At 40.4% G+C, this 14,852-nt stretch overlaps 1 protein-coding gene across 6 annotated transcripts in view; it reads left to right on the forward strand.

Annotated features, from left to right (window-relative positions):
• Window positions 1-14,852, forward strand: part of dennd1a (DENN/MADD domain containing 1A) — a 1,314,459-nt gene that overhangs the window by 1,012,496 nt on the left and 287,111 nt on the right. For all 6 annotated transcript variants that reach the window (XM_051931936.1, XM_051931935.1, XM_028809158.2 and 3 more), the window contains exon 14: window positions 13,241-13,342. In XM_051931936.1, coding sequence (XP_051787896.1) covers window positions 13,241-13,342 — 102 coding nt within the window. The remainder of the gene's footprint in view (window positions 1-13,240; window positions 13,343-14,852) is intronic.

A 14,852-nucleotide genomic window follows, 5' to 3' on the forward strand; every position in this document is an offset into this window, starting at 1 on the left:
ATAGCCTCAGACTTACCATTATTGAGATTACACACCATTTCCAAAGATTATGGTGAGAAAAGAAAATAACCAGGAGACAATTATACGAGTTTAGGAACATTTTAAGAGATTAATCAGGTCAGTACTGAAAGACAAAACATGAGGGCAAAATGAGAGACAAAGTCGAAGGCAGACAGGAGTTCAGTAAACCAAAACAGAGCCTGCTTGTTTGAAAACTGACTATTGTTAGAACTCTTTTAGAGAAATGTATCCATCTGAGGAACACCGTATGTTGGAATTGCTGCCATACTTACACCGTCACGTGCTGTGACTTAACCAACATGATGATCGCAGTCACATTATGGCTCCTATCAAGTCACGTTAACAAAGAGCAAATTAAATTAAGTCAAAATGATAAGGATACCTTTAAAACCAAATCTGCACAGTATAAAACCATAACTCGAAATACACAGCTATACTGCAATAATAATTTTTCCTCTTCTTCTTCGTCTTCCATAGTTATTTCCATTTTCATATAGGGTTGCTGTTTTATTTTTTTTTTTTTCTTTTTACTAGACTTCCCCAGTTGAGGTTCCGACATCATTTTTACGGCCGGAGGCCTTTCCTGACACCGTCATTCCCAGTTTATCCAGGCTTGGGACTGATCCAGTTACTAAAATTATAATCATTAGAGACTTGAATGAATTTAGCCATTTAATCCGTAATTAAGGATTCAACCTTGACTGTTGCTAATATCTATTATGTTAGTTTGTATTGATTTATTTTTAGTTATTATGTTTGGTATTTCATTTATATACTCTTTTATTTCTGAATTAGTTTTTCTTTTTAATTGCAGTTTTTTTTTTCGTTAACTCCTTATAAAGCATTTTCAGCTACTTGTGTTATATGAAAATGTGCTATAAAAATAATTGTTGTTGTTACCTGTTAGCCTCAAAATCAAAATTTGGGAGGTAAGTTGAATGTGCATTTTAAAAACATCTTATTGTGTTACAAGTCACTCGATGGCCATTTGCTTCTTGCAAAAAAAAAAAAAAAAGGCGTAGATGTAAATTCAGAAAAAGAAAAGTGTGAAGACGCACTTGGGGTCGACCTCAGACTACCAGGGGGTGTTTCACACACTGCTGTTCATGTTGTGTTATAGAATGGCGCACTCATGAATAACTACGTATGTATAATTATTATTTATTTGTTTTTATTATAATGATTTCATTAACTAGAATGTATAGTACTACATCTTGTTCATATGTACAGCATAACATTATAGAAATCTGTGGAAGTGCTTACCGGCCCTGACTGATTTACATTAATTAGCTAGTTGGTTAATTAAGAAGTGATCTTCTTTGTATGTTAGTTTTCAGACAGAAGTGTTTCCTGAAGCCAATAATGGGCTTAACGTTTTATTGACGTCATTTTGCACTGTAGCAGCCAACGTTAATTGTGACAATAACCTGATAGACACCCTACAGCCCACCTGCTTCCACTGCTTTCCAGCTCATATTTTAAAAATAAACAATTTTGCATTCATTGTGTGGTTTTATTTGTCACTTTTCTACAATGCTAGGACACAGGAGGCAAACAAAGCACAATTCTGAGGGGTTATTAATCTCTTTTAGGGGTATTGCAGAAATTTAGGTGTATGTTTTAATGGTTTGTGTATATTAATAGGGACACTATTGAGCGGTGCTGGGTTCAGTTAAGTAATGTTGTTTATTTAAATTCAAACAATGTCAGATAGTAGCTGCTGATGAAACAACGTTAGTAGCCGAAGGAGATCTTCAAAATGTGCACATATTTCGTCTTCAGCAAAAATAGCGTTCTTTCTTGCGTTTATTTTCCCTTTAAGGACATTAGCAGTATGTGTATCTAGGTGTGTTTATGTGTGAGCATGGATGATAGCAGGTGGTACTCTTATCTACTGTAAACTTATATTTTTGTGAAGAAGTGGGCTGACACTCCTACTGCTGCATTGTTTCTCACTTCCTGGCACAAGATGACCCCCGGGTTCAACACTTTGTTACACTTCATCACAGTGGTGGTGTAAGTCTTGGCCAGGTAAGTAACAGTAGCCATTTTCAAGAACTGTTCAAGCAGCTGGTGTTTGATGTGTACGGTTTAAAGAAGCAGCAAATCGTGGACCGTGTAAGGTGTCCGTTTCACACACGGCACACTCTGACGTACTTACGCTCTTGTGCAGTTGTGCATGTGGGCCTCCCGCTTCTTCTTCTGTGTTTATGTGGTCCAGTTTATCCTCTTTTCTCAAGATGATAGTGGATCTTTTTCATGAAATCTTTAGTTTGTTGGTAAGCTCTACATAGAATAATGTTCATTTTGCAAAACAACAATAAGATGACGTCTTTCTTGAGAAAGTTGTTTCATTTTGTCAATTTTTGTCCATTTTTTAAATCCAGAAGTGAATGTAAGGAATGGCAGCACTTTACAACCCAAAGAAAGGCAATGTACTTCTTTATTGAACATAATAACATGTTTCAGCTGTACGAGTACAATTACAAAGTTTTCTCTAATAACAAATTAGCAATTAAACATGATTAAGTAAGGATGAGCTATGAGTGTTTACCATTAGGACACTAGAGTAATGGCTGCTGAAAATGTGACTTTCCAATCACTTGAGAATAATAAATTATAAATTAGGCATTTGCAACATTAATGATGTCTCATATATTTTTAAAATCAATTTAATGGTACTTTGATAAGTATCAATTTCTATTAAAACATGAATATTTCTTGGTGATTCCAAATTTTGGACTACCAGAGAATATGTGAGTAGTGTAAACTAGAAACATGTGGACCTCTAGTCCTCTCAAGGTCACGGCTCCAGCCGAGCAGCAGCAGGTTGCTTGACACTTAATGGTTACTGGAGCTGTCATTCTTCTTCTTCTTCCTATCATGTAATCTGCTTCTGCAATTTGCTTTCCGCTAAGCAGATGTCGTTGCTATTCTTTTACTTTCCGCCTTGTCACCTACTTAGTCAAGTTCCCAATACACTTTACCATAGGAAAAACTCAAACTCCGATAACTTTGTGGAGGTTGCGGCTATCCACATTTTTTGCTTTGCCTGCTTCTATCACATCATAATCTCTTGATTAAGACCACTATCAAGGTTCTAGCCTAATGGTCTGTGGGTAATTATGTGACAGACAGAAGCAACCCTTAACATTTTATATAAATGTTGGGAGTGTCAGTCTGCATTGACCAGAGGTTCTCATCTAGCAGGTTGGGCTGTGTGGTGTTGAATGCATTAGTAAAATCAAAAAACATCAATCGTCAGACTGGAGTAGGCTCTATTCAGCAGGTGGGTGACATCGTCATCGACTGCCACGTAGTCATTATAGACAAATTTTAGATGGTCCGGTGCTGTTCTCACCAGGTCTTCCGAATGTGTGAAGTCTGAGGTAGTGGCTGGCAGTTGGCTACACTATCCTCAGGGATTGCTACCAATGGAAGGGTATATGGACTTACTTGTCATTTTGTCATTTCATAAAAATTATAGCAAATATCCTAGCAGAAAGTTTACTGCATCTATAGGATATCAACTCAATGCTCTCATGCCCAGCAAAACCTCTGCAAGCAGCTTTGGCACCAGAATTTAGATCCTGAATCTCTTCTCCTGTCAAGCTGCACTCCCTGGCACTGCACATGACACCGCTAGCCAGGAACAAGTCTCATGTGAGGTGGTGGTGGGCGGCCAAAGCCCAGAGCCTTTGTGTCTGACTCTAGGCTATACATGTGTGGGTCTCCCTACCTGCCCAGTCAAACTGGTGCCTGTTAGGAGAGATCAGGCTAACTGAGACTGAGTGCCAATACATACGAAAAAGGGCACAGAGTGGAAAGTGACAACATACGGTGTGACTGAATGTGACAGAATATTCAATAAATGATTCATTTGATACAAAGCTTTTTTATTTAACATTACAGTTACCTTTAAATATATTAAAGTGCTTATGAGCCAAGAAAAAAAGTTACTTTTATTAATGAATTTCAAATAAGAATTGCAGGTTTTTTCTTAGAAGGTCAGTGTAATTTATCATGGATTTGAATTTACTCCTCGTAATAATGCTGGCTATATAAATTTCTGTATCAGGTAATATTGATTCACCTGATAACTTGATCCAAGGAAAGTTACAAATCATAAATAAATAGTACAGAATTCTTCAGCTGGGGTGCTGAAAGATTAAATGACTGAGTCAGCATCATGTAGTGAGTCAATGGCGACCTTGTGTTTTACATTCCAAAGCCTTCAGCACTAGGTCAAGCTCAAGTCATAGATTAAAGCTGGTTTTTTTATGCAGTATTTTCCTTTGTGACACATCCCATTGTCTTTTCTGCTGTTCCAGAAACACAGTATTGTAGAATACCCTAAGGCTGTGTCTGGAGGAACTGCTAGGGGGCGTAGTGCAAACCAAGAACACACACTGTTCAGTTTTTTTACCCAGTCATTTTCATAATTTTGTACAAGTTATCTAATTAGTAAGAGCCAAGCCAAGCCCTGTAGTCTGTCTGTCTGTCTGTCTGTAGTCATTCTGTGTTGCCTTTTGTGATTCAATATGGAGTTTCTCCCCCTCCTGCCTTGGTAAGCAAGCACTGTTTTGCATTTCTCTGGGGTCTCCCCCAGTGCTCAACTCTCTATCTGAGGTGATGCCATTAATTCTGTCTGTCTGAATATAACTTCATTTATGTTTTGTAAGGTGCTATTATCTGTCTATCTTCCTCCTTTGGATTGCCAAGCATATATATACATATACACAGTGAAACCTTGGTTTGCGAGTAACTTGGTTTACGAGTGTTTTGCAAGACAAGCTAAAATTTTTAATAAATTTTGACTTGATAAACGAGCGAGGTCTTGCAGTACGAGTAGTATGTATACGCTTTGTCTGCTGAGCGTCATGTGATCACAACTGTGCTGATGGTTCTTCTCTCTCTCTCTCTCGCTGCGGGATTGTGGGTAATTGTCTCCTATTCTCCGTCTGAGTCGGCGTGCTTCACTCATATAGTCAACATCCATACAAGCGTATAATGTTTACTACAGCATTGTGACTCTGTGTGTGTGTGTGTTGTGACGTGCGAGTCCCCATCTTGCACTCCAAAACACGAAGCTGAGTCTCAGTACTTTAGCAACACCAGCTTTATTCAGCTTGAAACAGCAACAGTGCGGTTATTTATTGTAGCGGGATCTGCCACTCTCCTATACACAGACACAGCAGTTGGGCAGGGCCATGGCCAAGTAGTACTGCGCCCTGCGCATTTATAATGTTCCTTGTTCCTTGTATCACCCATCGACAGTAGGCGCTTAAAGCATGTCCGCGATCTTTTCAGATTCGCTTTTACGGTGAACTGCTACAGCGCTGGGAGACTGATTGCTTTGGGATGCTCTTCCGCGTGTCGTCCCGTTGGGTGGAATCCCACAAGAGTTTAGAAACTCACTCACACCAGCCATGATTCTTTTCAAAGGTACAGTGCAGGTTAATTTGTTTTATGTATTTTTACTTTAGATTTTGTATTAATCATTTTTATATGAATAGTTTTGGGTTGTGGAACGAATCATCTGAGTTTCCATTATTTCTAATGGGGAACTTCAATTTGATACACGAATACTTTGGACTGCAAGCACGTTTCCGGAACGAATTATACTCGCAAACTGAGGTTCCACTGTATATATATATATATATATATATATATATATATATATATATATATATATATATATATATATATATATATGTGTGTGTACAGTATACACACACACATAAACTTATACATTGGTGCCACCGCTGCACCGTTTTTTTTGGGGGGGAATTTAAGATTCCCTTTGGAAACACACTGATCATTGTCACCTTTTAATTATGAGATATCACAGACGCATACCAGTGAGAGGATCACAAAAAATTAAAGTAAGTGAATAACGCTCAGGTTGATCTGAATTTACTGCAGAACACAAGCCATTAAATGCAACATTTCTGCTCTTTCTTCTTTGCATGTGTGTGTGTTTGTGTGTGACTACCTCCCTCACACGGCACTTCCTTTTCTCTGGGTGATACTGCTGAGCCCTTGTGTGCTCTGTCTTTTAAAAGCCAAGGCACATTCCACTATCCATTAACACAGTAATTAAATATTAATTAAATAATAAACCAGTTGGGTAATTATTCAATCTATAATAGCATGAACAAATAAACCAATTAACCCACCACCATAGACATAATCATACCCCAGTGCAATCTAAACCCCAGCTGGCTTCTCCCACCACAGTTTTTAAAAGGGAAAAGATGTCGACGCACTGGAAACCTGTTTTTCGCGTTTATTTCTGTAACCTTTGCATTGATTCATTTGGCTGAACTAGTAAAATGTGTTCAAGGTCACGTTTTCCCTGCTCGGTCTGTTCTGCGTAATTGTGGCTCGGGGCCTGTGAAAGTGCAAGGCTAGAAAAGCGATAGTAACCTCACAAAAAACCTCTTTTCTTTGCTCGCTTTGTGCAAAGGAACTGGAGCAGAGCTGTGTCAGCATGCATCTGAAGCCGGAAACAATTGTATTAATGTGAAGAGTTCGAAAATAAAGAAAGTTCAACACGATGCTTTGGTTGTGGGGTGGGTAACGATGATAACAGAAATATGGAGGTGAACAAAGTGTGGGGATGGCCAGCATGAGAATTAAAAAAGAAAAACAGAAGAAGTGCCTGGATTGGATAAAAAAAAAAGTGCCTTAGAGGATATTTATACCAGATGACAATATCAGTGTGCTTAGGAGAATTCTTACTTAATATAGTGCTTTTAATAGCAGGAACTGTCATTAGGCTCTTCTCACATCCCAAAAAACAAAAATAAAAGGAATAACCAGGTGGTGCTGAAGCAAAGATGGTATTTTTTTTATAGTACAGTTAACTAATATGAACAGTCAGTAGGAAAGTGTAGTGGCTGAGTAGCGTTGAATATGAATCAGTAATTATACAGTATTACTCCCAACATTATAATGCGTATAGGAGCAGCAATGGAACATCCATCCACTATCAAGCTCTTTAAATTCAGTTAAGAATCAAGAAGACTGTCACCTCCATGGCAACATCAGGGCTGAAAACTTGAACTAAACCTAAACAAGTTATAAAATTAAACGTCACAGCTAATATCACTTAGACAAAAATTCACCAAACATGAGATTCTCCAAAAACTTGTTAAACACACTGAGGGAGTCAACAGTTCAGATGGAGATAGGCATCTCATTCCACCAGTTTGGACCTACACATGAAAAGAGTCTGGATTGAAATTTGATGTCACCCAGAGGTGGCATCGCCAGATGCTGTTCATCAGCAGACTTGACTGGGTGAGAAGAAGCCCAGGACCTCACAAGTGTCTCCATATACATAGGTGCTGACCCATTGACTACTCTGTAGACAAGCATCAAGGATTTGAACTTAATGAGTGCCACCACAGAGAGCCCATGTATTGATCTAAAACGAACATAAGAAATGTGACAAACGAGAGGAGACCCTTCAGTCCTCAGGCCCACTTGCTTAGCTAATAGTTAAGCTGTCCCAATAGCTTATCCAGATTCTTCCTAAAGTTTGTCAAGGCCTCTGCTTCAACTCCATGCTCTCTCCATCAGTAGTTTGTTCCAGAGTCTCACAACTCTTTGCCTAAAGAAGTGTTTCCTGGCTCCAGTCTTAAATGCACTTCCCCTTTAATCCCACTGATGTTCTTGAGTATGCGATTCACCCTAAAGCTGAAAATAGGTTGCTGGATCTACTTTATCAACGTCTTTGAAGATTATAAAGACGAGTGACATGTGCCCATGTCACCTAGGTGTTCGCCACTGCGTTTTTGATACATCTTCAGGTGCTTGGTGGCACATGATTGCAGTGATCTGGATGTGACAAGACAAAAGCCTGGACCAGAACTTGTGCTGCATACTCTGTCCGGTATGGTCTGATCTTGTAATTGTTGTATAAAGTGAATCTGTAAAACCCAGAAACGACCAGCTGTCCTTCAAGGAACCACGTTGCTGTGATCGGTCACCACCCCACAGTTTGTGCTGACTTGGTAGGTGTTAGCGAAAATTAGTCAAACAGAGCAGAGACAGGGTGCTGAGTATATGACTAGATGGGATAAAAAGAAGGTCCATCTTTGCCAGGTTGACCTGAGGATGGTAATCCTTCATCCAGTTTGTAATATTAATGAGACATGCAGAGATTCTAGCTGATAGCATGTGATTGCCCAAAGAGTATGACAGGTACTTCTGCATATCATCGGCATAGCACTGATGAGAAAAAACATGGGACTGTGAAGGTGCGGGTTCGCTCCAGGTTCCCAAGCAGCTTCAGGGAGCTTTTGAACCCGACGCCGATGAGCTTGGCAGTGAAGCATAACAATGAAACAAGGGGATGGTGCAAAAAGTGCAAAGTGCTTTTATTAAAAACAACAACAAAAACAAAGTGTCCAAATTAAATAAAGTGCAGTGCTTTTCAAAATCTTCCTTAAATAAATAATCCATTAAAACATAATTGAAGTAGAGGTTAAAAAAAAACAATAAATGAATCCTTTAAAACGAGGTTAAAACAGTGGCATGAAGCAGGCCTTTACAAACACAAAGCCCGGTGTCTTCTTTTACCTTAGCGACTCCCCTGCTGGCCGTCGGGCTCCGCAACAGGAGAGTCGCCCTGCCTGCAGCTGGCCTTCTCTCCACTCGACTGATCTGGAGGGCTTCCCGATCCCTGGCTTCGGTTGTGCTCCCTCCACACTGAGACTTGGCTTTTCCCCAATGGCCAGGACGCTCACGTTAGTGAATCCATCACCCAAACCTCCCGACTCCTGCTGTCTTCCACGGCAAGTCATCCTTCTACTGGTCACTCCCGCTCCTTGCAATGCTCAGCGAGAGCGACCACTACCAACTGCCCTAGGTGCTGGCCAAACACCCCGCTAGAGCTCACTGTCCAGCTGCTTACGAGCGCTTGCACGCTGTCTTTCTCCCTCTCACTCACGCACCAGCTTTCTCCACACTGCTTTCTGCTTTCTTCCTCTGCAACCTCCGTATTTTTCTTTGATTTTCCTCCCCTACTAGCCGCCTCATGCTTCTATATATTATGGGGACATGGATCGGCTGTGTCAAATCAGCAGTTCTCAGGAACAATTACGGAAGTGGATGACTCCTCACCTGTGCACTTAAATGAGAATCACCCCAGGAACTGATCCGCCACACTTACCACACCCCCTCTCTAAGCCTCGAGTGCAGCGATTATTTATTTTAAAACTGGCCCTTTTGACATGATCTGTGGACCCGCTATACCACAGGGACAGGATAATTGGGCCTAGAGAGGAGATGTAAAAGGAGAAGAGGAGGAGGCCCAACACCAATCCTTGGGGCACCTCTATGCTTGCTTGGTTTACCCTTGATATCTCCGGGACAAGTGGCACGATCTGTCCAAGTGGAAACATTCATAGCAAGCTGAGGGCAGTCCCTGTGATGCCAAGGTGTCAGAGAGGCTGGCAAGGAGATTCCCACACTTTATTTCTCTCTATTATAAAAAAAAAATCTTGGAAGGCTTTCAAGGAGATGATACGTGATTTTCTTGGAGACACTTTAAAGTCCCACGAGACAAGGCAGTGAGACAAAAGGACAGCTACTGTACAGGTCTTTTAAATGGTCGACGTGCAGCGCGACATTCAGATCATGCAGCTCGGCAGCAGCAGAAGTAAGTCAGCAGCTGATCCTACCATATCTCCTTAGCATGCGTTGAGCCTCCCCCTTCACAAACGCGAGTGGCAGAGACTCGGAAGTGGCTGGCGCGTAGCGCTCCCTGGGTTTTGTGGTCAAGCAAAGCCCCCTAGTCTTCAAAATGATCGTGCCTTCACTGGGGAGAATATTGTTTCGATCTGGTGCATGGCGACTACAAGGAGAAATGCAGTGCAAAGTGCAACAGTATACATTCACCGATAACTCTCTAAAGTCCAAACTACTCACAGATTTGTAAGATGGAGCTAGGGCTTGTGATCTTGGGGCCGGGTGTGGAGGAGAGGCACAGCTTACCAGGGATGAGTATGCTGTATTGGGGAAGAAGCCAGTGACAGAGATATTGTCTATTTAATAAAAGGGCTGGTTTGAACCAGGGACTGTTGCATGTGTAGTTGTGCCATAGGGTTTTGGGCACACTTATGCCCCCTAGTGTCTACATTGTTCAGCTGAATGGAATATGCAAGGCCAACTTTACTGATGCCCTTGAGATTTTCAGAGACTTAAGGAATTGTTTCAATGTAGCAGTCTTTGGTATAATGCCGTTAGCCTGAGGGAACTATTATGGGGCATGAAATAATTGTGGTAAGTCAGGTAGCTTATTCATATGTGTAATCACATTTTGATTCTCTGCTTTAATGCCAGTATAAGACTAAATACCTGTATCTTTTTTTACTAATGTTACCACTGCTTACAGTTCTGTTGGAGCAGAAGACCTCTCTCTGTATACAGCAAATCAACAACGAAAAAAATAAAAGGAATTGGTCTACTTAATAGGGTGCAAACCATTAATCATAAAGTCTCAAATTGGTATCAATAATAGCAATGTATTGTTTTTCCTTTTTTTTTAGCTGCAGTTGTTTAGCTGCTCATTTTCTGTCTGCCAGATATGCTTGACACATGAACTGATCTTTCTCAGAATATACCCACGACTAAAGCAAACTATGTAGTTAGTAAGCGCAGTAACCCAGGTGTTTCCTGCCTGCAAGGTTCTCAACCAAATGACATCTAATTTACCATATCTCCTCTGGTTTGAAAATTGATCTGATTGGTGTAGGAATCTACCTGCTGTAGCAGAATGATATGTGCAGTGTCTGCATAGGTTACTGCACTGAGAAATTAGTCACGTTAAAAAGACAGGACAAATACTAATAAGAATAAGTCGGGACACCTATACATGGAACTGTCTGATTTCCCGGAAGGTCTAATTGCCCCACTTAGCCTGTCAGAGTATGATTTGCCCTTTTACCATGAAGTTATGAGTTTGACATCCTGTCCAAATGTAGTGCAGTGTGATGAATGTAAGTACGGTAAGAGACGGTTGAAAGGTGAGACCTAGAAGAGTAAACAAACCGAAAGGGAGACAAATAATAATCTGAGGTCTGCAGGGATAGAATTTACAAGAGAAAAAGAGACAAGAGGAGAAAACCAGAGTTGACTGATAGTATAGTAGAGCCAGCATTATCAGAGTAGGGATACACTGGATGTAAGAGCACGTCCTGCTCTCCATGGAAAGAAGGCTGTAACAATGAATGAGTGCATGACGCTTACAGCTGTAAACATAAAAGAATAATGGGAAAATGGATAAAAAAAAACTTGTATGCTTACGTGCTTCTATGTATACATGTAACTTGTATGGCAAAGTGTGTGTATCTAATTCCTTATTGAAATATATAGGATAGATAAGTAGAACTTTATTTGTCCCCAGAGGGAAATGTAGCTTTTTGCAGAAGCTCTTCAAATAAATAAATGCACACATAGGTAAAATAAATATATATTACACCCACCCTATGGTCTGAACACACATCAGAATGACTAAATATGAAGAAAATATATGACTGGGGTGGAGTGGTGGCTCTGAGGCTAAGGATCAGCGCTGGTATCCAGAAGGTTGCCGGTTCGAATCCCCGTCACTGCCAAAAGAGATCCTACTCTGCTGGGCCCTTGAGCAAGACCCTTAACCTATAATTGCTCCAGGGGCGCTGTTCAATGGCTGACCCTGCGCTCTGACCCCAAGGGGTATGCGAAAACTAACAAATTTCTAATACGAGAAATTGTATAAGACGAAATAAAAAAAAGAACAAAAGAACTTGGCTGTCATTGTCACAGTGAGGCTCTATACAGTCATATTACCTTTTGGTATAAAGCTGCCCCCCCCCCCCCCCCCCCCAAATAGTGTTTCTTGATACACTTCTGCTGAATAATTCATTGCCTGATAGTCCTCAGTGTTGTTGTGTCAGAGAGAGGATGTGCAGCATTGTTCATGATGGCACTCAGTTTTGTTTTCTTTCTCTCCTTTGCTACGACCTCTAGGGGGTCCAGAGTGCCTCCAATAACTGAGCCTGCCCGCTGATTCGGAGGGCCTCTCTTCAAGTGATGTTACCAGCCCAGCAGAGTTATTTTTTCAGTTCCTATCAAAGTCAGAGTGTGTTTTATTACTTCTGGTGGCCCATCTACAGTGAACGGACCCGTTTGATTTTGACAATGCATTCTTTAGTCTTCAACATTAACAAAAAACAGCTTGACAATGAGCACATCTCTGATGTAACTTTGCCAATAAACTTTGATGTGAAGATGTTAAAGCAATGCTTTCATATGGTCAGGCGTTCCGAGTATTTGTCAAACTTCTCGGTTCTCATTGTGCATTTCTGCCTGCGGGGCATTCTTCCCTGCCTATGCACCTTCGTGTTTGTCTACTGCTTTAAGTATTTTATAGTTTTTCTTGACGCTCAGCAGATGTCACTGTTCTTCTTTTTCTTTCTGCCATCAGCGTGATTATAACTTGGGTTTCTCAATCACTTTGCCTTAAACACACAACCTCAGATCATTTTGCCATCCTTTATGGCTACCAGGTTGCTGCCACCTAAAATTTTATTTTCAGGATTACTTTTTGCTTGTCTTTGTGTTTCAGTGTCTTGTTTCTTTCTTTAGAAAATAGAAGAAAAATGGAATAAGTTGGCAAACACTTTCACAATTAGTAGTACTTAGGGGACTGTTGCATCTCGACTCAAGATAAAATTTGGGTAAACAGAGGTTAAAAAGCTGCTTCAAGCTGAATGAACTAATTTAATCAAAAGAGTTTAGTCTGATCTGTCAGCAGTTAAAAGGAAATTACAATGGTACAGCATACAATGTACCGAACAGTGTAGTGCGTAGACAAAGTCTACTGTGTAACTCACAACAGTCTAATCAGAACGTACAGCAAAATTCACGCATTCTTTATTCAAGGAGACTGGCGATGGCACTCAGCTGCTTGTTCTGCTTTCATGGTTTGTGATGTTAAAAATACTGTGGTAATATCTTTTAAGATTTTTAATGGATGCTGCAGATCTCTGTCCCTTTCTTTGTCTAGTGTTATATTTTTTTCCAGACACATCACAGGGTGAAGGCAGAGGTTAGGACTCTTTAAGTGGTCAGCTACTCATCCTGCATTTCAAGTGCATCTCACAGTAGAGCTGGACAGATTGGTGGACTATATTGTCTAACCTGTGGTGTTTTTTTTGTTTTGTAGGAAGAACCAATAACATTCAATGAAGAAGCCTTTGTGTCTCACCGTTCCAGTGCCATGAAACAGTTTCTTCAAAATGCCATCCAGCTTCAGCTGTTTAAGCAGGTAATTTCTTTAACTATTTGGTTTTAGCATCACAAAGTGTGTGTGCGTTTTAACTGAACACGTAGAGTGGCAGACACCTTCACAATCTTTGATTCTTTCCAACATGAACAGGAATCCATCACTGTGTGTAGGTTTCTTCGAAGGGAACATTTTTTTTTCTCCTTCATTATTGTACATCTTCTTGCTGCTGCTGCTGCTCTCAAGTAGCTTCATTTAGCATTTCTTAACATTTTTTGAAGAATTTTTGGCTTAACTTGGTGCTTGGCATGACATTGATACTTTTTGGCTTAAAAGACATTACCTCATTAGTGCCTCATGAAAACAACACCAGTTTCCCCATTCACTCTGCTGAAGCTTTTGAGGCTATGGGACAATAACATCCTTTTATCATAATAATATGCTGGGATTTTCTTTGATTCATTTTTATCGAGGGTGACCATCTGGCTTCAGAAAGCTTGGTAAATGTTTTCTCTGTAAAATCATTTTACTCACTGATGTGTCCCTTTCATTCCTTGGTTTCCATTTGTCCATTTAAACATTCTGGGCAGCAGTGCTGAAGAAGCTGAACCTCTGATTGGATGGTCTCCATAACTGTAATTACTTTGCCAGAGGTTTGTACAGAGAGAGAAACAGAACCCATCCAGTTTGATTTTAGTTATCTTTAGGCCCCCATGTGTCAAAAACACATACTGTACAGCTAAAAAAAAATGGCCACCTTGAAAAACTGCAGAAAATGTGCAGCAGTCAGTCATTAATTAATTAATTAATAAGAAAAAGAGTAACATCTCCCCTATTTCTAAATCCACCGGGATCAGGTATCATCATGTGTCGTAGCTCCCACACTACACAATTTTTCCATTTTCATTTGTGGCATTCATTTACATGTTTTTGTCAAGTCTTTGCCAGTTGGGTCATGTGGCAGTAAGTCGGAGGGTCTTGTCTGTGTCTGTGAGAGCTGACTAACAATGAGCGCTCAGCCAGAGGTTCGTTGTACTGTATACAACACCCACAAACAGAGAAGATCCCAGTTAAATCTACAAGAAAAAGGAGACCTGATAAGAGCAAAGGCTACCTCAAAAAATTAAGCAGAGTGGGTGTTCTGGACTGTGTAGACAGAAGAGAGACTCGCGCAGCCTTGGAGCAAGCACAAATGTTCATTCAACATCTCCTCTTTATCGGACAACAACAGGGAAAAAGAATAAGAAGCCCTACGTTGACTGGCTACCAAAAAGTGTTAACCTTGTGAGACGTTTCCAACGCAATAAGAAATTTGATTCTGTGCTGAGACGTCTTCAAGGAGTCATGTATTCCATCATCCCCTAGGCATGGAATCTGACCTCATTTTCAAGGCAAGTAGATCCAGCAACTGCAATCTTTTAAGTGTGGCATGATGTACAACTCAAAGTTGCTGAATGTTACGACAGCCTTAGCCAATTTCAGGATGTCTCTCATTTATTCAGAGTAATTCAATGGAATATTTTGTTGACCTCTTGTAAATTCTTCAACCAGA

The sequence above is a fragment of the Erpetoichthys calabaricus genome, chromosome 9 (genome assembly GCF_900747795.2).
Source record: "Erpetoichthys calabaricus chromosome 9, fErpCal1.3, whole genome shotgun sequence".
Lineage (NCBI taxonomy): Eukaryota > Metazoa > Chordata > Cladistia > Polypteriformes > Polypteridae > Erpetoichthys > Erpetoichthys calabaricus.